The following is a 20,024-nucleotide window of genomic DNA, read 5'->3' as shown; positions in this document are numbered from 1 at the left end:
TGACTCGGCCTCCACGCCAGCTACTTCCGCGTTGTTGCGCAGGAGAGCGCAGCTATGGCGCTTCACCTGCAGCGGCTGGCGGTCAGTAATCGCGCCATGCTCAGTGGTTGCAGTTCGCGTCAGTGGACCAAGGGAAGGGTCCGTTAGCGCCTGCCGAAGTCGCTCTCTCACGTGCCTTCCTACCTGGCTGTCTGGGGAAGAAAGGATACACCATCCCTTGGTCTTAACGTTACATTCCAGAAATCCCACATAAGGATAGCTGGCTCATGGCACGTCGTACAGCCCTGCAGTTATCACCGAATGCGGCATCTTGCGCCCTTGATGTGCCCTCGAACAGACAATGCGGATAAGCGTGCGGTATTATATTACATTAGAGGTTTTAGTCTAAGTGCCATAAAGCGGTTCGTCTACAAGGGGTATATGCTAGTCGTCGTTTCATCCATAATATATTCTACTCGTTCAACTTGGTTCTCGCTCTTCGATCTCTCGCACTTCTACCACCCCCCGCGGTGTGCCCAGCCACTCCACCCTGAGTCGACGCACTCCCTCGTCGACTTCCTGTAGCACCACTGACAAGACTCGATGTCGGACTGTAAGGTCTCCGGTGCGCGCTCGACATGCTGCTATCCCGCGTTCCGCTCATCGAAAGGACGAGATGCGCGCGCGAAGGTGGTGAGATAGGGTGGTCGTTGACGTAGAAGCCCCCGGTACCATCTTCGGTAATCGTAGGCGGGGCCGAGACGAGCTTGTTGCGTTGCTGCGTGTGATCTGGAGAGACTGGTCGCGCATCGACTCCCTCAACAAGGTCAGTTTCCAGGTCGATGTCGACAATACCGTCTTTACTGGTACGTAGTACTGCAGGCGCGAAGTCATGAGATTGGATGGCTTCCTGGAGTAGATCCTTCTCTGCAAAATCAGATCTGTCGCTAATAGCAGGCGATTTGGTTTGGTCTTTTGTGATGTTTGAAGCAACCATGGTCATACTCCGCGTCATCTTGCTTCCATTACTGTTGTTCGGAGATCGTCTGACTCCTGTACGTGCGGCCGTTGTCGCGGACTGATGGTGAAGAAGTTGTGCCGTTTTGCGACCTCCAGCCGTACGAGCAGAGTGATAGGTCCATGGGGGAGGGTTCGTGTCATCGAAGTTACCCATGTCGAACAGTTCCCTCAGTATTGTCCATGTGAACGGCAGATTGGCGACAAGGATGGCTGTCGATGATTCTCGGACGTACCAGTAGATCCACGTTGATTTGTAAGGATTGCTGAAGGAGTAGTAGCTGTTCATGATGCTCGCAGCCACGACAAAGATACCAAGAGAGAAGATGCCACAGAGTATAAGCTTTCTCTTCATGGGTAGCAAGGATCGGATGAGCATCTGCAATGCGATACATAGCATGATCAAATCCGATGATATGTTGAAGACAGCTTTGGTGATCCGGTGGTGTACCAAGGCGTTGCACTGGAAGGAAGTAGTCGGAACTGCGTAGTATGCAGAAAAAGGTCGACACCATGCTGAGAAGTAGAGGACCTCTATAACAACGAATCCAAGTGCCGTATATGCGGCGAGCAGTTTGATGGCGATATTCTCTTTCTGAAGCGCCGTCCGTGTTATGCGATGGTACATGATTAAGAGACATGCTTTACAGGCCCAGATCACGGCGATATGCATCTGTTCTACGACGACCACGAGCTTGCTTCCGAACCGTCGTCTCGACAGTTCTTCCATAGTCAGTGCGCTGAAGTCGAAATTCTCTGGTTCCAGGTTCGACTGGACTTTCAGCCACCGATTCGCGAGCACGATCATAACGGTGTAGGCGGCGGTGACGAAGAGGCCCATAGTCCAGTCGTCGATCTGTAGGCCTTTGACCGATCGAAAGAGCATCTTTCGCGAAATCCTACATGACGAATTTGGTCAGTAAATGGATGCACATGGTACAACGAGCAAATAATGATCTTGAGATCGCAGACAGTTGATGCGAGCAAGCAGAAGGGCAGAGAACCGATGCGCTCAGTAATCCAACGCGCCCGCCGGCGCATTGCATCGCATGCTAAGCCGTATCCTCGAATGCGAAACCAGATTATGAATGTATACTGATGTAATGGGATAATGCACAGAAATTGCACTCACAGTCTTGCCCCAATCATGCATACAGCGCATGTATACCAGATCCATGATTCCTGGTTGAACGGTAATGGCATTGTCGAGTTGCAAGGCGGTCTGCGCCGCTGACGCCAGAGTCGCTATCCGTTAGGCCGCTTGAGGTTTAGAAGACGAGATCGACGAAGGATCATGTTGTAGAGCAACACGATAATCGAGGCGCATCCAGAGCACGCAGGAGAGGTGATGTAAATATCCCGAGGGTAGAACTGGTCAGGGAGGAGTGGTGTAGATACACACCGACAAAAAAACAAGGAGGAGGGAGGAAAAGAAAGCTGACAGTGTCGACATGGAAAGGCAAGGTGAGAAGCTAACCTGTATAGCCTGCAGCTGATGCACACGGCAGTCTTCCATTTGCAGCCATCAGCTCGATCCAGGGCTTATCGCAACCATCTGCCGCGCCTCTTGAGCCTGATGGAGGTCCCGCGTGGGGTCGCCGATGCTTGGGCCTGGCGTCGTGTCGGGCCAATTCCAAGGTCGTGCGTGGCGCGTGTGAAGGATAGCTTCAGGTGCGGCTAGTGGTTGCTTTTGCGGGGTTCCGCGCGGTTGACACTCTGAGCACCAGTGCGACCGACGCTCTAGACGTCTCGTGGCGTCCTATCCTGGGTGCGCAATCACGATAGTTGCATCTGTGTATAGTATTGTGGTTGTGATATCATGAGCAGTGCAGGCCAAGAGCCAGCTGGCTGAGGCTGTGCCTGCGAGGCTTGCAGTACACGAGGCTGACGGCCGCAGCTGTTACCAGCAACACAAACTCGAGCGCAATGTAAGATTGGACGACTACTGTTTTCAAAGGCGGTAAATGAGCGTTAATGCGCATTAAGGGCATGGTGATGTTGGGTTCATGTTTGCATTTGCCGCTGGCCCTGGGCGAGTGATGGCACAGGGAAGGAGGAGTGAACTGCACGCGGGAACTCGGGAAGTCGCCACTAGTCCAACGCGCACCGTTCAACTCACGTCTCCTTAGCTCCTAAACGCCACTTCGCCTGTTCTCTTCAAAGAACAAATATTCGGGGTCTCGCATTCTGTACCCTGCTGTCAAATGGGATTTCGACAACGCTTATCGTAGATGACACCCCTCCGCTCCTAGACACTTTGATGGTTTCGCTCGGAAAGTTCCTTCACGTTAATATCGCGATTCAACCCCCAGTCGGACCGCAGCACCACCGAATGCGAGGAACGGTCAAGAGATGATTCACAGATCGCACAGACTTTGTGGTCGAGAAATTGCGATGCGGCGCACGTTGACGATGCTACAGGAACGCATGACGAGCATCACAAACTACTCAAAACAGCGCACGACGATTTTCTTTCTTCATCTTCAAAGCGCACACACGGAGGATATGCTGCCTTAGCATCGAAGCTTTCGTACTCGAACACCCTTCCACCGCCTTCCGTACCTGCCAATCCCTTCTGGAAGACCTTAGTGCATGATCGAGAAACAGTCGATCGCGGTCGCTCACGAGATGGTACTAATCGGTGTACACTTCACCGAACACGCTCTTCTTTACCCATTGTATATCCTTTTCGTCAAAGCTCTTCCCGTCATCATCACGAGACCTTACCAGAATCCGGCTGCTTCCTTCCGATACAGTCGTCTTGGACATCTATCGCGTATCGCGCAAAGTGGTGCTCGCGCGTCACCTTCCGATGAGCACGGTTTGGGAAGCGGTACCATACTTTCCGCTGATGGGGTGTATCACTGACGCGGACATGTGTCTTCTCGGAACGCCCATGCTGAGAGATCGCCTGTTAATTGCGATTGGTTTTAGTAGGGAGACATACGCGGGACGCGGCAGTGATCGATCATTGCTGTTATCATGGTGAGCATACTAGACGACGGGGTCTCCGTCACAGTATGTACCCTTCATTCTCATGACTATTGTCCCCACTTTATTCTTCATTGTCAATCAAGAGTCCTGACCGATCATGTCTGGCTTATTTGTCACTACTGTCGTCACTGATCTGGCCCTGTAGACAGTGCAAGTGGCATAGCGGTAAGAATCGCACCTGAAGTGGACAAACAACATCATTATCATACGTGTCCACCAACCATTCGCCTACCAGAAGTCGGCCTTCACGGCATCGGAGACTTCCACTCTCCATGAACTTCCCAACTCATCACATCTCTTTCTCCTCAAGATATCGCAATCGCTCTCTGGGTAACGCGTTTGCTCACACATCATCCGAGATATCTTCCAGTTGCTCGACCAAAATAGGCTGTCCCTTTCTCGCAACCATCTTCTGCATACCGCTAGTACATTCTATCACGGCGTAACTCCAGGAACCGAATACTAGGAGGGTTCTCGTAGCATCAACGAAACTCTGGAAGACGCTAACTCTGTCCCCGCTGAGTCTCATGTTCACGATGTCGCTCAGGCGTACTGTGATAACGTCTTCCACCGCAGGAGACACGCCAACGGTGTTATGGCGTCCATGCAAATAGATCTCAACGACTCCATTCCTGAGCACCTTGTTATAGGCCCGGCTCCTGCGGCAGCTCATGTGTACAAGCCAATGAAATATTTCGTGCTCGTCGCGATACCGATACGTGGACCGTTTGGTGACGATGAATGGGAACGATTTCCACTTCATGCGGAAAAGAGGCCGAATATCGATACCGGGAGCTTCAACGGCGTTGGAAGTCTTGAGGCGGCGCACGGCTTTCAGAGTAGTGATGATAGAGTCATTGATGGCTGCATCAGAGAGCGGAACGATCTCAAGGTACTCGGCAAGCTCCTCGATGTTAATGACAGGGCGGTGGGCTTTCGTGTAAAGTGGCCAGAACTCGGAGCGAAATAGTCGGTTCGTCTGAGCAAGGCCGAGAAATTGGCGACTAGGGTGACGGTCTCTCGGAGAATGTTTTGAGCGTTGGGAGCGGCCGTGGCGCTTGCGGCGCAGCCTGATCCCTCGATCTTCTTCTCCGGCGATGATTACGCTGTATATGTGATTACGCAGTTCTTAATTGTGGGTTAGTACACATGGATCTTGGAGTAAACATGACGACTGGCTCACCACCGGGCAGCTCCAGAAGCCGCGACACCACACCCACATCGGAGGTATCGGTCATTGTTGTATCGACATCCATGTTGGGTTATTCCAGTTGAGCTCACGTCGTAAGTAGTTGACAGAGACAGTGTATGTAGGAAGCAGGCCAGAGGGGGTGATTAAAAGGTACCCGGGCGCACACAGACCAACTGGGAATACTGACTAGGCAGCGTTTGGAGCTTCGACCCTTCCCTGATGGCGTGAATCCACATTCATTGAGGCCTTACGTACCTGCACAGTCTCCAGGATCACTCGGTCCCAAGGCCACAGCTCGTCATCCGCCTCGTAATCTCCTTAGCCCCTCGCCCTGGCGTCTCTCCCTACATCTCTCGCCTCTCCAAACACACTTCACCCTCAAGAAATTGTGCGACGCCGCCGGTCCGCTATCAGGCATCGAGAAATCCATCTCTGCAACCAGCGCCCGCTCAACATGCGCATGCACGATGGCAGCGTGCGAGATTTCGATCTCAGAATCGAGCTCCACCGTAACAAGAATGAACGACTTGCCACTCCGATAGCGAGACTTCAAGATGCTGATTTTGGTGATGGCTCCGGGAGCCAACAGATGGTGCCATGAAGGTAGACACGCGAGCATGCGACATAGAACGCCGGTGATAAGGCCGTTTTTGTGGCTCTTGTATCCTGTGTTGAGAAACCAGCGGCCTGTGACATCGCAGGTATAAGGGTCTAGTCGGAATAAGAGTGTTACGTCGAGACCTGGGCTTGACGAATCGAACCCCGTCACCGCTGGTCGATGTCCTTTTTTAATTTTGGATAGAAGAGAGATAAGAGCGGTGTATCTCTCGTTCTTGCCAGCGAGACCCGTTCGATAGAAATGGCGTAGTTGGGAGAAGTGAAAGTAACGAGCGTTGGTGTACAAGGGCGAGAATTCTGCACGCGTTGTGCGGTCGACTTGTGTCAGACCCACGTGCTGATGCTTTGGATATCGCTCTTGGAATGGCATTGCTGGATTGGGTTTATAGATCACCCATATCATGGATGCTGGTTCGTCTTCTAGGATACAGTCGTATATGCGGTTTCGCAGTTCTCCTGGTAGTTGCGAGAAGAGACATGTATAGCCTGGCCACACATCAGAGGTCGTAGGAGAGCTGATTGGCATCTGGGTTTCAGCGCTCATTGCGGAGGTACGTAAGATGCTCTGCAGGGTAGGTGCAGAGTTTGCATTGGTGTAGAAGATCATATCCATGTTGTGTGTAACGGTGTCGAGTACTCTTAGTCTCGCGTCCGATACTCTCACTCTTGACTTAGCACGCAATACTTTCAGTCTTGTGCGTAGTACTTTGAGTCTTGCGTTTGACACAGCGATTCTTGTGTTCGAGACCTTGAAAAGTTCTCGTAGACTTGAACTTCTGCCTTAACACGTTGATTCTTGCGTCCTGTTTCTCAATATGCCGAGTGAAGTGATGTCAAGACGGTGTGATGTAGAAGAAGAGAAGAAAGGAAACGAGCAGCCGTCATATATACTCCCTCGGTACTAGCTCACACAATCGTTACGCGAGCGAAGCCACATTGAATCTAGCTTCATCCAATTTATCGTGGTACTGCGGCGACCCGGATGACGAGTTGTAGTTGGGGAGCCACTCAGAAATTCTGCGCAAACCTAACAACAGGAGCGGTACCTAAACGTCTCTTTGAACAAGTGGAAGGGTCCACATAAGTGTGTCAAGTAGGAAGAAGATTAATGGAAATATACAGGGTCATTTTCAGGCCAAAACTCCGGTGACAGTATACCATGGTAGATCTCGGCAAGCAACCCAATGCGACCCAGCCTTATTCAAACTACTCGACACCTGAACTCTACTGCGCCTTGGTCACATGATACCCACATCCTGCTCTGCACACGTGCACGCCCAGATTTCAGCTGCTACATAGCCCTCACACTCTCTTCTCGGCAAGTAACCAAATATGATTAGCCGCCCATCATGGTGGTGACTACGTGCATTAAATGCTGTTTATAACACTAAGGAGTAAACTGGTATCTGTCCCTTTTCTCTACCACCACTCCTCCACTTCCTCTGCTTCGTCATGCTTCTCGTGATTCACATCACGCAAACAACTCTCGCAGTCCTAATCGAAGTTGAAGGCATTCTGATAGACCTTCTTCTCCTTCTCCTTCCGCGCCTGCACCCTCTTCTTGACAACATCCAACTCCTTGACAATTGCCGCATCGCCCGGCGCAAGCTTGAGCGCCGCATTCAGATCCGCCAACGCCTCGTCCTCGTTCTTCTTGCCCGCCTTAGCCTGCGCTCGCCTGAAGAGCGCCTTTGCCTTGTCTTTATCCGTGATGCCCTCAATGTCCAGCGCCTTGGTCGCGCTCTCCGCCGCGTCACTATATGCACCCGTCTTGTTCTGCAACAGCGCGCTGTTGGAGTAGAGGGAGATCTTCAGGGCCTGAAGTTTGGGCCAGAGGTCTGCGGGGTCGTCGTCGAGAGGGGCGGGGTACTCGTGGAGGTAGCGGATACCTTTTGAGTATTTGGTAATGCCTAGTTTGAGGTCGCCCTTCTTGAACGCGTCGTTGCCCATGTCTTTTAGCTTGGTAGCGATTTCGAGTATCTCCTCGCCTTTCCACTCATCGTCGCTGCTGGCCTTTTGGTCTTCGGGGAAGTCTTCGTAGGGGTCGCCTGTTGCGTCCGAGATCTTTTCTGTCGCTTTGTCGTAGTCTTCGCCGGTGAGCTCACCGCAGTCAATGATGGTCGCGTCGTGGAATGGCTTGTCGCCGCTCTGCGTCTTGAGGTTCTCAATCTGGCGCACGATGCTCTTGCCGTTGATGACCTCGCCGAAAACAACGTGCTTCTTGTCGAGATGCGGTGTGGGGACCGTGGTTACGAAGAACTGGGAGCCGTTTGTTCCTGGGCCGGCATTCGCCATACTAAGCAAGAACGGCTTGTCGTGGACCTTCTCGAAGTTCTCGTCTTCAAACTTCTCCCCATATATACTACAGAGGTGAAGATACCAAGTCAGCGTATGTCTCACATGCATTTTGTACGGCCACAGCCTACCTCTCACCCCCTGTGCCATTGCCCTGTGTGAAGTCACCGCCTTGAATCATGAAGCCCTTGATGACGCGGTGGAAGCCCGAGTTCTTGTAGTGCAGCGGCTTGCCGGATGCGCCTTCGCCTTTCTCGCCGGTACATAGTGCGCGGAAGTTCTCGGCGGTCTTGGGGACGATGTCGCTGTACTAAAGGGTTGTTAGTTTCTATGTTTGAGCGGATTGGAATGTATGCGCGCGCAAAGTATGCGAGGTTGGGGAACGTACGAGCTCGAAAGCAACACGGCCGGCTTTCACGCCGCCGATGGCGATGTCGAAGAAGACGCGAGGGCGCTCTGAAGCTTGTTAGCAAGACTCTCTTGGACTCTCAAAGCCTATAGATAGGCTTGTGTTGAAGTTACTTACTCGTGTCAGCCATAATCGCGAAATCGCTATAGTTGTTGGGTGGGTATGTCGTAATATGAGCGAAGGATATCAATGTTCAAACACTGAAGATATCGACGGAGTTGCAGGAGTCGGAGTTTAAGTGCGAGGCTGAAGAAAAGCACGGTGATCGCTGTCCAGAACTTTCTACGGAAGCTACAGCCTACAGCTTCATGCCGCGCCAAGCCCGCCTTTACACATCGGTGCGACCATTGGCAGGCGCAACCAGGTTGGCTGGATTCTTTACGAAGACGGTACTCTATACATAAAACAGCATGACACGTCTTGACGGCATAATCACTGGTGAAGGTGCTTCTTTGAGCTTGTTGTGTCTTGTAAACATTGACATGATGCTCGCGATGAGGGGCAACGCGGGGCAGTGACCGGCCTTCGTCTTAGCTACACTCCGAAAGCTACACGGCAAGCCTCAGCGCTAAACTCGCAAACATTACCTGAACGGTCAGCAATAATATCATGGCATATGCATCTTGATGTTATTAGACTCCCATGCGCAAATCTACTCCTCTTTGCTCACCGATCTCATCTAACTCGAAAATAATAGTAAGCTCAAAAACGCCATTTGCAACCAGGTATCCACGCGTATAATAATAGAAGCACTTTTCGAGCTGCTGCCAACGCCAAAACATGATCTCTATGCGCACAACATTATCGTCTTGCCGACATGGAGAAAGGGAGAGCTGTCGACACTAGCTCATTGTGTTCGTAGTGGTAGGTGAAACCACCCTGCAGTGTCCGTCGCAGCGCATTCAGCCTCTGCAACTTCCACCACTTGTCGATTCTGACCTCGACATTCTTGTTGATCTTGACCTTCATCCTGCCCGCCCCGTAGGCCTTCCCAGTCTCCTCATGTAGGGCGGTGGAATAGGCTGGACCGCGCGATGGCTTCTCAACCGAATTGCGGATGTCTGCGAAGGACGAGTGTAACGCTTTGCGATCCTTCTTGGATATGCGGCGTGTCGAAACGTTGGCGAGTTCGTCGAGCGTGTGCATGAGCTGATCCTGTCTTCGCCAGACTGTGTAGCGCTTGACTAACCGCTCGCCGTCGCGGACGTGCTCTGGGTCATCGGAGTCTGCCTCTTCTTGGACCTGTTCGTCCTCTTCTTGTGGAGTGAGGGACTTTTCGTACAGGAGCGCGATGTTCTCGCCTGCTGCAATCTGAACACCAGAGTCGGCACTTTCAAGCTGCTCGACAAAGGCCTCCATTGCAGCTTCCGTTTCTTCCTCCAGATCATCGATTTCGGTTGCGAGGAGACCCCACTCTTCCAAAGCGGCAATCACGACATTGCCCTCGTCCTGGGCGTCGATAGATGCGCCGTCTGACTCTATGATCTCAATGAAGAGGTTCATGATGTCCAAGATCTCATCGTCGCCGGCCCCAGCAAAGAAGGCAGTTGTGCCGAGTGTGTGGATCGCGTTGACTTTGATTGCGACTGAGGGGGAGGACTGTATCGATCGCTTGAGTTGGTCGGAAACGTCGTCGTAGATGCTATCGGAATCGAGAGTTACGGCAGTGACAGCGAGGGCTGGCGAGCGTTAGTAGAGGACTATCTATAGTGTTTGCGCGTGTACATACCTTTTAGGGCTTTGACAACCTCAGCCTCCGTCGTCTCCTGTCTGATGCTCTTAATCATCGACGAGACGAGCTCGTTCACATGTCCCTCAACCTCATCCCTCGCATAGCGGGCCATGAGTACGTGTGCGTAGGCATTCAGGCTTTCGGTGCGCCCCTCGGTGCTGCTGCGCTTGAGGTTGGTGATTTGTTCGATGCGCGTGTTGAGCTCGGCCTTCCACGCGTCTTCAGGTATGTTGATATCTTCGCCGTTGAGTACATCGTCGATGGATGCCGTGCTGTGAGGATGTCAGTACATGTTCGCGCGAAGGTGGCTAGACGCGATGATGTCACCGGTGCCGTCGCGATGTGGGGAAAATCAAAAAAGTTATGCGCAGACTGAAACTCACCTCCATGCAGTTCCGTCGCTGAAGCCGTCTTCGTCTGAAGAGTCCTGGCGACTGCGACTGGCGGCGCGCGACTGTGCTGGCGAGCCTGCTGCCGACGTTGTCTTTGAGGCTGTCGTAGATACGACGCGCGAGCGGGCCTTGCGCGACATAGTCTTATGGCTCTCGAGAGCCTGTTTTCGGAGGTCGCGCATCTTGGGCTATGGGTGATAAATTTCTGGGGGAAACTGTAATATATGCCTGTAGAGGCTGAAGTTTGCTCGGTGTGGCGGAACCAAGATTGGACTGCGGGGAAAACAAGGTGAAGGCGCAGTTATTGAAACGGTAAATACTCTGTGAACTGGATTGTGTAGAAATATAAGTGCGGTGTGAAAGACATGAGTATGAGTCAGAGCAAAATGCAACCAAGGTAGAGGTTGCAAAGGTACGAGGACGTTTGGTGGTGCAGGAGGCAACTTGCAAGTGTCAGATGTTCATCCATCCATACGACCTATCCCGATTCCATGGCTGCCCAAAGTGCGCTAACCAAGACCTACGTCATTACAGTTCTGTCTTCTTCCAAACGATGTACCTAGGTTACTAATCTCCTTCCTACCTGCGGCAATATCGAAGCATGTAGTGAATTAGCAATCACCATTATCCAGCAAACACCCAGCGCTTCGCGACGATCTTGTGTAAGCTAAATGGCCGCATTGCTGATTGGCTCTACGCTCTCCAAGGCTTTCGAGGTACCAAAGCACCTAGCTCACATGGAGAATACTTGGTCTTCACCTTGACGGCCTGAGCGACTAATTATACACTCGAAGGAAGCCGCGCACAGTCATCAACGGACCGGTCGCAAGGGCGATGCAGACAGCATTTCAGCTACTGTGCGACCATCCCCAGCCCTACCTTGGCGTCACATTCCTCCGATGACCGATCAGGCCTTCTAAGACATCATTGAGGCTCAAGTGTTGCGATGGGCGGCTCAACCATCGACCCGCCCAGCGTTCGAAATAGCTGCGGCGCAGACAGCGTTCGCGCAACCCACGACCGTTTGGTGCACCGCAGGATCTCTCGATGGATATGAATAGACAGCAGGATCACGGGGCCAAATGCCCCACGCCCGCCGTGTGTTGCAAGCGGCACAACCACGTGGAGTCAGAACTGTGCCAGCAGCGGATCGCTCCCCGCGGCTCGGGCTGAGACGTGTTGCTGGACCTCGACCTCAGCCTCGGGTTTAATCTCCATCTGGCAACCGATGCGCCGCGGACATAGGTGTTAGGGTTGGTCATGGATGCGGCACAGAACCTTATCACAAGCTCTGTCTCCTGTGCATACGGTCTGCGAACTTGTGTGCTTTGGGTGAGTGAGCGTCCTCGCTTCACCTGGCATTGGCTTATCTATGACAGCGGCAATGTTGGTCTCGGCACCACGGCACCCATGTTCTTAACCCCCAGAACTTCACCATCAAAGCAGTGCTTCTTGCGACCCGGCATCTCATTGCAGGACTGTGAACCGAACATACCCGTCACCGACGTAACGGTAGACGGCATCCAAGGCAGACGCCGCAACGTGGGAGATGAGGAAGCCTGCAAGGCTCATGTGGCACAGTACCAAGCCGCCACGCACGCAACCCCTTCCTTCGGGTTGAATGCACATCATTCATGCATCCTCATTGTTGGATTCCAAATCCCCTGTCCCTTCCCCTTCGCATCGACGTCAGCTTGGTAATAAAGCGCACACGCACACACAATACGCACAAGACAATGCGACTGCTGTGGGGAGCTTGGACAGGTCAAGCGAGGCTTATGCGGCGCAGTCACCAACACACCTGTCTAGTCGACTTACAGCAACTGTTGGCGAGTCCGTAGGCAACCCGCATCTGGATCCTCCGCAATACGCGAGCAGGATCACGAACAAGCATCAAGGATGCCAATCCTGCCAGGGCACCGGTCAACGTTCTTGCAGCACCTCGAAGACACGATGTCACGATGTCCAGAGGCAACCTCCGCTGACTAACGTCTTTAGGCAACCAATGCGCGTAGAGGTAGGCAGGAAGTGTACCTGCCTAGACAGCACTATCGTCGAAATAGCTGCTTGCGCAATCGAGATTGGTCTGCTCGTATAGACAATGTACAAGCTTACACTATGTCTTGCCATCCGGCCCGATTGATCAACAACATCGTATCAACGAACAAAAAACTCTGATATGTATTCTGTTTGTAGAGCGAGCAACCAGGCCAGAAAAATCTAAAATAGAACAACACATTCCCAAAGCGCCTCTCAGGTTCTAGCCGTTCTAGTCTCCTAGCCTGAATCATGTATGTATATGCCCGGACCATGCGATGCTATGCAAACAAAATCAAACCAAGACTCTAAACAAACTGTGCAAACAATGCTATAACCAAGACGCAAATAAACGAGAGATCAATGCACACCGCATGTACTCTAACCGAAACCCCATGCCATGTCGTCGTTTAAGCCTCACCGCCTGTGGAATGTCTCCGGGTCAGGGGCCGGTGCTGCAAACAAGTCTCCGGTCCCACCAAGCAAGATGTCTTGTTCGGCAAGTTCCGCGTTTGTAAAGGAGAGGGCATGGCGTTGTTGTAGTAGTAGTAGTAGTTGTTGTTGTGACTGTTGTAGTGGTGGTGGAAGCGGATGCTGAAGTAACGAGGAATCTAGGCCTTGCTCTTGCGGAACGTCCAACCAGGACAACGTTGTTGTTGAAGACGCAGATGGGGGTGCAGTTTGAGCGCTCAACCGACTGATGCCCGCACTAGAACTCGCACCCCTGCTCCTACCCCCCGCTCTATCACCTCTTCTTGACGGGCGTTTGGCGACCCTACCGCGTGTGACGGTAGTACTACGACTCCTCGTCGACATCATTGACGTCGTCGAAGTAATGGGTGCTCGTACAATCCCACTCCCACCACTTCGTACACGCTGACCAATTCTCCCCTCACCCTGTTCTTGGCCCCCCGCCCCCTCCCGCATACCCTCGTCAACCCTACACCCCAATCAGCGCCTCCTCTTTCTCATGCCCCCCCGCTTCCCTCCCATATGCGAAGTAAACTCACTGGTGAGATCCTCCCGCGCCACCTCCTTCGGGCCATCCAAAGGGGAAGGCGCTTCGCTCCCCTGGTCTCCGCTTGGGAATGTCCATGTGGTGGAAGTTGCGGAGGTGCTCGACTAGATGGTCGCGTCGTGTGAAGCCTTTGTCGCCTACGCGGTTGCAGCGCGGTACGTTGCAAGGGTACTCTGGGGTGCCTACGCCGTGGACGGTGGATTGGTGGCGTTGCAGGTCTGCGAGGCGGGTGAAGTTTGCTGAGGAGGTGCAGGAGGCGATGTCGCAGGTCCATGTTCTGTGGGTGAGATTGGTTAGTGGATGGGAATGGGGGAAGGGAGATGGAGTAATTACTTTGTTCGACTGCTGCTTCTGCTTTGATGTTAGTATCTCAACACCATGTTTCGATGTAAAGATGCTCACCTAGTCGGAGCTTGCGAAGAACTCATCCCTAGATCACCACCGTGACTTTGCCAACCTCCAACGTCATACCCACTAGCTACTGGCTGTTGGTATCCAGCAGTCGGTGCAACATTGACAGGTTGCACGTAGTAGTCTGGAATGATCTGGTACGGTTGAGGTGGGTAACATTGATACTGCGCGTAGTATGTGTTGATCTGGGATTGTGTGTATTGAGGTACTGATGAAGCTGGGTAAGACGTTTGATAGTTGTAGTTCCCTTGGTCAGAAGAGGAATACTGGTGCTATTAGTCAAAGCAAGTGACGAAGAACAGGTTGAATATGACTTACGCTGTATCCGGACATGGCGGGCGAAGGCGGTTGTTCCTGCTTAGGGCGTATCGTCTTCGTCTTCTTCGTACGGTTTGTAGTGCTAGAAGGGCGATAGGCGGGCGCCACGGGCGAAGTGATGATGCGTAGCTTGTTTGGTCTGGATGCCTTTCTTGTGCTAGAGACGGACGTATGTCTTCGAGGACGCAGTTGAACTTGCTCAAGAGATCTATGAAACCAGTGTTAGAAGTTGTCGTTGATGATGCTGTTGCTTTTGCTATCCTGGCATGCTTTCGAGTCTTATATGAAGCGAGCATGATAACTCGTTCCCTCATATCGGCAAAGACCTTTCACTGCCACCCCAGAGCTTATGCTATAGACCCTCAAGAACCGCATCGACTTACAGGTATTTCGGAGGGAATGAACCGTCCGGGCGCCCAAAGCCATCTCCCTGAGGGCCGTAGTATGCCAACATGGCGATGACGAAACAAAGTTAGAAGTGTCGTAAGGCGAGAAGTCGGATCAGGTTGTGGATTCGCTCGACAGGGCTTGACGATCGCGTCTTTGGTAAGCGTTGCGATCTCCTTGTACAAGGACCGCTACGCCAGAGGCCAAATGTGTGAATATAGAAGTCCAAGATTGCTGAGGTGGATGCGTAGGATGGCGAGGCGAAGCCAGTACCAGCTTGGTGGTACCCCACACAACTAATCGGTATAGGGCTGACGACAACTAGTGTCCGTGCTGTCACCGGAAAATGGAATTGTAGGGTCTGGTCGCGGCGCGGGTGAATCAGAAGGCCTAATGTTGTCGTATGCTGTGGGAGAATTGAGGCGGTGAAATAGTGGTCTAGGTGTAGAGGTAGGAAGCACAACGAGGACACTGGTAGATCTGTGTCGTCTTATGGCGATGCAGGGCGAGTACCCCTAGGCCCCGATCCAACTTTAATTGAACTGTACCATCTCTTTCATTTGTCGTTGTCATGGCTTGGCAAGGCAAATAGCTAGAATAGTCCAATGCGTACACGTTGGTGTTCTCATCTTGGTGTACCGGGATATATGATAGGCATGGTTCACCGATTAACACACATGCGGGTAGGTCGATGGGCCCCGTGTGACTGGATGTGCATGCGTGGCTCTTGTTCGCGTACTTTCGTTCCGCGGTGTAGGAACGAACCCCTGCTACGCTGCAGAACGTGGCCTGGAGCCTAGCGATCGGCCTGAGGTCTATCATGTTTGACATGGTCGTTTCGCGATACTCCAGGCTCTTCCAGCTGGCTCTCGGTAACGCACCCGACCGCTTGATCGCTCGAAACTATCAGAGCACTTGTGATGACAGCATGCCTTCGAAACGCATTGAGATCAAACATTGCTTGACCGCCCGTCTCCAAGTAGGTTAGCCGTCATCAAACGCCCATTTCGCGTCCTGTCTTCGTCTGTCTCTGCTGCTGCTGTAAGTGGGTCAATTAACCCGCAACCCGATGGACTTGGACCGGCGCACGAATGCCGTAAAATGATTGATGCAGTAACCGCTCAACTCAAAGTCATGCACGAGTTAGTGCTGCCGGGCGTAACGGGGCGTAACTGAAGCTTGAACGTCGCGGAAGGATTCCTCGCTTAGGCGGCCAGTGACATGCGACCAGCCTCCTCCTGCAGCCCTGTAGGCTCCACCGATTGGGGGCGGAACCCAGTGTAACGTCGTCTGGACCAATTGAGCACATTCCGCAGCCGTTAGCCACATCATGTCAGATTACGCCCGGCGCTCAGACCGCTACAACATCCTTGGACGGCCAAATTGTCGCGGGCGGAGGGCCTGCACTTGGCAGGTGAGCCTCAATAAGTGCTATTTGATCCATGCATAATTGTCTCACCATGACTTACACCTCGCGTGGTCGGTCGGGTGCCTGCGGGCGGACATTAATACGCACCAAAGATACCCTCATGGAAGCGATTCAAGATCCGAAGAGCAAAAGTTGTGTGCCCTCGACGGGACCCATTCCAGGACTACCTAATACTTAATCTTAATACAGAACTCAATTACCCCAAGCCGAGCATGCGGGTCGGTAAGAAGAAAGCAGCCGACTGCTCATAGCTCATCTTCCAAAAACTTGTAGGCAAATCGGAAGTCTGCTTTCCTACGGTTCATCCTGCAATAAGGTTAGCACTGTATGACGTGCAGAAATAGCACGGCGTGGCGCGAGTTTGTAATACGGCAGCCCCGCGTAAGGCTGGTGGACAGAATTAGGTGCTTACCATGTGCTCTCATAGTCAAAGAAGCGGTACGTCCCCTGCTCGTAGTCTTCCGTGATTGCTTTTGGTTCTTCGTGGCGTTGGAACCATGTTTGATATTGCTTGTGAAATCTCCAGCTCTGCGACTTGAGTGCCTTTGCAGCCAGGTATTGCTGGTACGTGCCTTGGCGGTAGTAGAAGGCGTAGAAGAGAGCGTCGGTCTCGATGCGGGAGTACAAGCGAGGATCATCGAAGATGGGTAACGGCTCTTGCGGGTAGTGCGCGGGCGTAAACGGATAGGGATTCTGGGGTCGGTAGTGGCGCGGCGCCTCAGTATCCGCAGAGTCCGGCGCGGTGGCCATGGATGTTGCTAGCATGTGCTCATTCGGAGGTTTTGAGGCAGAGGCGGATATGTCGTTCTTGGTCGCCTCAAATGTGTCCAGGAGGTCCTGTAGGCTCGACGGTAGATGATACACTGATTCCTCTTCCTCCTCTTCTGCATGAGAATCACCGTTCGTTAGGGGCGGGGTGGCAGCCGATGACTCCTCCTCTTCTACAGGCTCGGGAGCTGGTGTCCTTCTGCTGGACTTCGAAGCGTCTTCCGACGAAACGGCGCGCGAAAGGGTCTCCTTCTCCGCAGCAGGCGTCACGGGTATACTTGCCGCGGGAGCTGGCGATGCTTGTGCGGATTCGGCTGGCTGCGCGCGCGAGGCCAGTTGGGAATGTGTTATTGCCGGGGAATTCGCTGCACTTGCCCGTGCGCCGCCAGGAATGAGGCCTGACTGTGCTGCGGCCCCTCCCGGTGGTGGTGGCAGAGGAGCAATGCCCACTCCATTCTTATCGCTCGCGGCTGCAGCAGCGGCGGCCGAGGCGTACTTCAAGGGCTCGCCCGGCGTCCTTGTCGGTATCGGCGCGGGCTTCATCGCGTTGGCCGTGGTATTTGAGACGCCAGGTAACGGCGTGTGCAATGTTGCTAGTGCTGGTAATGGCGACTTCATCTGTGTCGAGGGCCGTCGTGCCTGTTGTTGTACTGCCTCTGTCGCTTTCGGCTTGGGTGCTGGCGGTCGCACGTCCGACTCGGGTGTGTCGTCTGCTATCGACTGCGACTCGTGTGAAGACACATGGTCCAGGTTCTCCCCCAGGCCAAAGATGGCCTCCTCCTCTTGCAGGTTGAAGTCGTCGTATATTGTGTCGTCGTCCATGAACTCGGGGTCCTGATTGCTCTCGACGTAGTACTTGATACTGTCCTCAATCTCCTTGACCTGTTCCGTCTCGACATTGCCATTCTCCAGCGCTCGATGCAGCAGGTCCAGCTTGCCCTGATGCCATTTATTCCGCTCAACCGACTCTTCCAGCTCTGCCACGCGCTCTGCCTTGGAATTGTCCCCCTTCTTCGTCTTCTTGACGTTGGCATGTAATGTCTCGATCTCAGTCTCGATGGTCTCTATTTGGCGCTCCAGCTCCTCGTTCATCTGCTGCAGGAACTCGACCATCTCCATCTTCTCCTTGTCCTTGGGGTCGATTTTGGACGCTAATTGCAGGCCTTCCTTGGAGTATGCTTTCGTCTTCATCTCCTTTTCGACGGCCTTGAAGCGCTCCATTTGCTGTCACATGTCAGCGTCCCATCATGCCGGGAGGCGGCGGTCAGCCTACTGTCTCGATGAGCTTCCGGTGGTCGAGCAACGGCTTCTTGTCCTTGATCTCGGACATGGCGGCCCACGTCTTGATCTGGTCCCGCGAGCGCTGCAGCTTCTTGATCTCCTTCTTCAGCTGGTCCTCGAGCTTCTCCTTCTGCGAGGGGTTGCCCGTCTGCATGATCTTCTCATATATGTTCTCGAACGTCGCGACGCCTTCGGCGACTTTCTTGAAGCATTTGTCGATCTCCTGCTGGAGCTTGCGGGCGGCCATGGCGAGGGTCGAGCCTCGTCGTGAGGACTTTCGCGGTGGTTACGGCAATGATTGCGGCGCCGGGGGTGGCAGCGGCCGTGGGACAGTCGAATCGCGCGAGTGAGGGCGTTCGACGGGGAATGGCGTGGATGTTTGTCGTGGGCTGAATGCGGAGGCGGACGTATCGCATAGGTAACGCGATGCCACAGGGCTGGCCTAGCGTCCTCGCCAAGAGTGCGGCCACTAGCCACCACGATTGGCCCCACGCGTCTGGTTTCATCTACGCGTTCCACCCTCTTCCAGCCCCGTCTCATAATTGTCGCATGTCGCAATTCCCATGCGTGACGTCGTTGCGCTGCTGCCCATATCACCGTGAGGCTATCGCACACTGAGCCACCCACGTTTCTCTCACCACGGCTGCTACCCCGCCATCATGAGGAGTACGGACCCCGCCTCTATGCACACGTAACCACGACTATACTAAGCGTGTCTAGCGGTGCTGCAGAGGGTCAAGTCGGCATCAGTCACGGTCGATGGCCAGTTGATCTCCTCGATTGGCAAGGGCTTGCTGGTCCTTGCTGCCGTCTCCAAAGACGACACGGAGAAGGATGTTGAGGCCATGGCTAGCAAGATACTCAAGGCCAAGCTCTGGGACGACGAGTTCAAGGACCCGCCGGGCCGCGTATGAAGCCGATGCTTTTTCTCTCGGCTGAGACTGACATGTCAAGTGGAAATGCAACGTGACCGATATCCATGGCGAGGTTTTGTGTGGTATGTGTGAAACGCACTCTGCGATTCTTGGCTGTCTATGACAGTGCTTTTGCTGCGAAATCGGTGTGCTGAATATCGACAGTCTCCCAATTCACGCTACTAGCCTCTATGAACAAGGGAAACAAGCCGAGTTTCCACCAATCCGCAAACGGCGACCAAGCCAAGACACTATACCAAGCCTTCTTCAAAAAGGTCGGATCTCTCTATGAGTCCGACAAGGTCAAAGACGGACTCTTTGCCGCCATGATGGATGTTGCTTTGATTAACGATGGGCCGGTAGGTTTGGATTATACCTGCCTAGATGGCGAGGTACAACCTGAGCATTACATTTCCTGAGTGTGTGCCGCTTTGCCTGCTAATGCTAATGGACATGGCTAGGTCACTATTCAAATCGATACCAACCCGCCGAAGACGGATGCTTCAACCTCGGGTGCTCCAAACGGAAGCAATCAGCAAACAGTCGAAGTTGATGACCGCAAGTAGCACGTATAGTACACATGCAGGCCTTGTACTAACCCCTCCTCAATTCGTAGTGGTCAACAACATGACCAAAATCACGCAAGAGTTCAAGATCCCAGTAGAGCGACTTGAGTAGATGTCAATACAATCAGCCGCCGTGTTCACGATTGCCGACTTGCTTGTACCGAAAACACAACTTGATACTTTACACCACGGCTATGTCTCGAGATTGGAACGGGCCCAGGATATTATCATCGCTTCGCCAGGAGACACATACTGCCAAACAACAAC

General features: G+C 53.2%; 7 protein-coding genes across 7 annotated transcripts; 2 read left to right on the top strand and 5 right to left on the bottom strand.

Moving 5' to 3' along the window:
- Positions 1-451: 451 nt before the first annotated feature.
- Positions 452-1,882, bottom strand: J4E86_005773 (uncharacterized protein; the record flags this gene model as incomplete). The annotated part of the gene is made up of 1 exon (XM_051446305.1): positions 452-1,882. One exon carries the CDS (start codon positions 1,880-1,882, stop codon positions 452-454), a length of 1,431 nt encoding a protein of 476 aa, XP_051303072.1.
- Positions 1,883-7,294: 5,412 nt separating this feature from the next.
- Positions 7,295-8,634, bottom strand: CPR6 (peptidyl-prolyl cis-trans isomerase cpr6; the record flags this gene model as incomplete). Its single annotated transcript, XM_051446304.1, has 4 exons — positions 7,295-8,162; positions 8,227-8,405; positions 8,484-8,551; positions 8,622-8,634. 4 exons carry the CDS (start codon positions 8,632-8,634, stop codon positions 7,295-7,297), a joined length of 1,128 nt encoding a protein of 375 aa, XP_051303071.1.
- Positions 8,635-9,305: 671 nt separating this feature from the next.
- J4E86_005771 (uncharacterized protein) lies at positions 9,306-10,810 on the bottom strand (the record flags this gene model as incomplete). Its single annotated transcript, XM_051446303.1, has 3 exons — positions 9,306-10,183; positions 10,234-10,508; positions 10,620-10,810. The coding sequence occupies 3 exons, from the start codon at positions 10,808-10,810 to the stop codon at positions 9,306-9,308; spliced, it is 1,344 nt and encodes a 447-aa protein (XP_051303070.1).
- A 2,861-nt stretch (positions 10,811-13,671) lies between these two features.
- Positions 13,672-14,427, bottom strand: J4E86_005770 (uncharacterized protein; the record flags this gene model as incomplete). The annotated part of the gene is made up of 3 exons (XM_051446302.1): positions 13,672-13,922; positions 14,159-14,279; positions 14,413-14,427. 3 exons carry the CDS (start codon positions 14,425-14,427, stop codon positions 13,672-13,674), a joined length of 387 nt encoding a protein of 128 aa, XP_051303069.1.
- Positions 14,428-16,473: 2,046 nt separating this feature from the next.
- J4E86_005769 (uncharacterized protein) lies at positions 16,474-18,524 on the bottom strand (the record flags this gene model as incomplete). Its single annotated transcript, XM_051446301.1, has 3 exons — positions 16,474-16,534; positions 16,641-18,220; positions 18,270-18,524. 3 exons carry the CDS (start codon positions 18,522-18,524, stop codon positions 16,474-16,476), a joined length of 1,896 nt encoding a protein of 631 aa, XP_051303068.1.
- A 412-nt stretch (positions 18,525-18,936) lies between these two features.
- J4E86_005768 (uncharacterized protein) lies at positions 18,937-19,191 on the top strand (the record flags this gene model as incomplete). The annotated part of the gene is made up of 2 exons (XM_051446300.1): positions 18,937-18,943; positions 18,998-19,191. The coding sequence occupies 2 exons, from the start codon at positions 18,937-18,939 to the stop codon at positions 19,189-19,191; spliced, it is 201 nt and encodes a 66-aa protein (XP_051303067.1).
- A 191-nt stretch (positions 19,192-19,382) lies between these two features.
- On the top strand, positions 19,383-19,757 carry J4E86_005767 (uncharacterized protein; the record flags this gene model as incomplete). Its single annotated transcript, XM_051446299.1, has 2 exons — positions 19,383-19,550; positions 19,653-19,757. 2 exons carry the CDS (start codon positions 19,383-19,385, stop codon positions 19,755-19,757), a joined length of 273 nt encoding a protein of 90 aa, XP_051303066.1.
- Positions 19,758-20,024: the final 267 nt, after the last annotated feature.

This window comes from Alternaria arbusti (genome assembly GCF_024043155.1).
Source record: "Alternaria arbusti strain BMP 1465 chromosome Unknown scaffold_6, whole genome shotgun sequence".
Lineage (NCBI taxonomy): Eukaryota > Fungi > Ascomycota > Dothideomycetes > Pleosporales > Pleosporaceae > Alternaria > Alternaria arbusti.
Note: the sequence above shows the minus strand (reverse complement) of the source record. Positions and strands in the feature narration are given on the sequence as shown.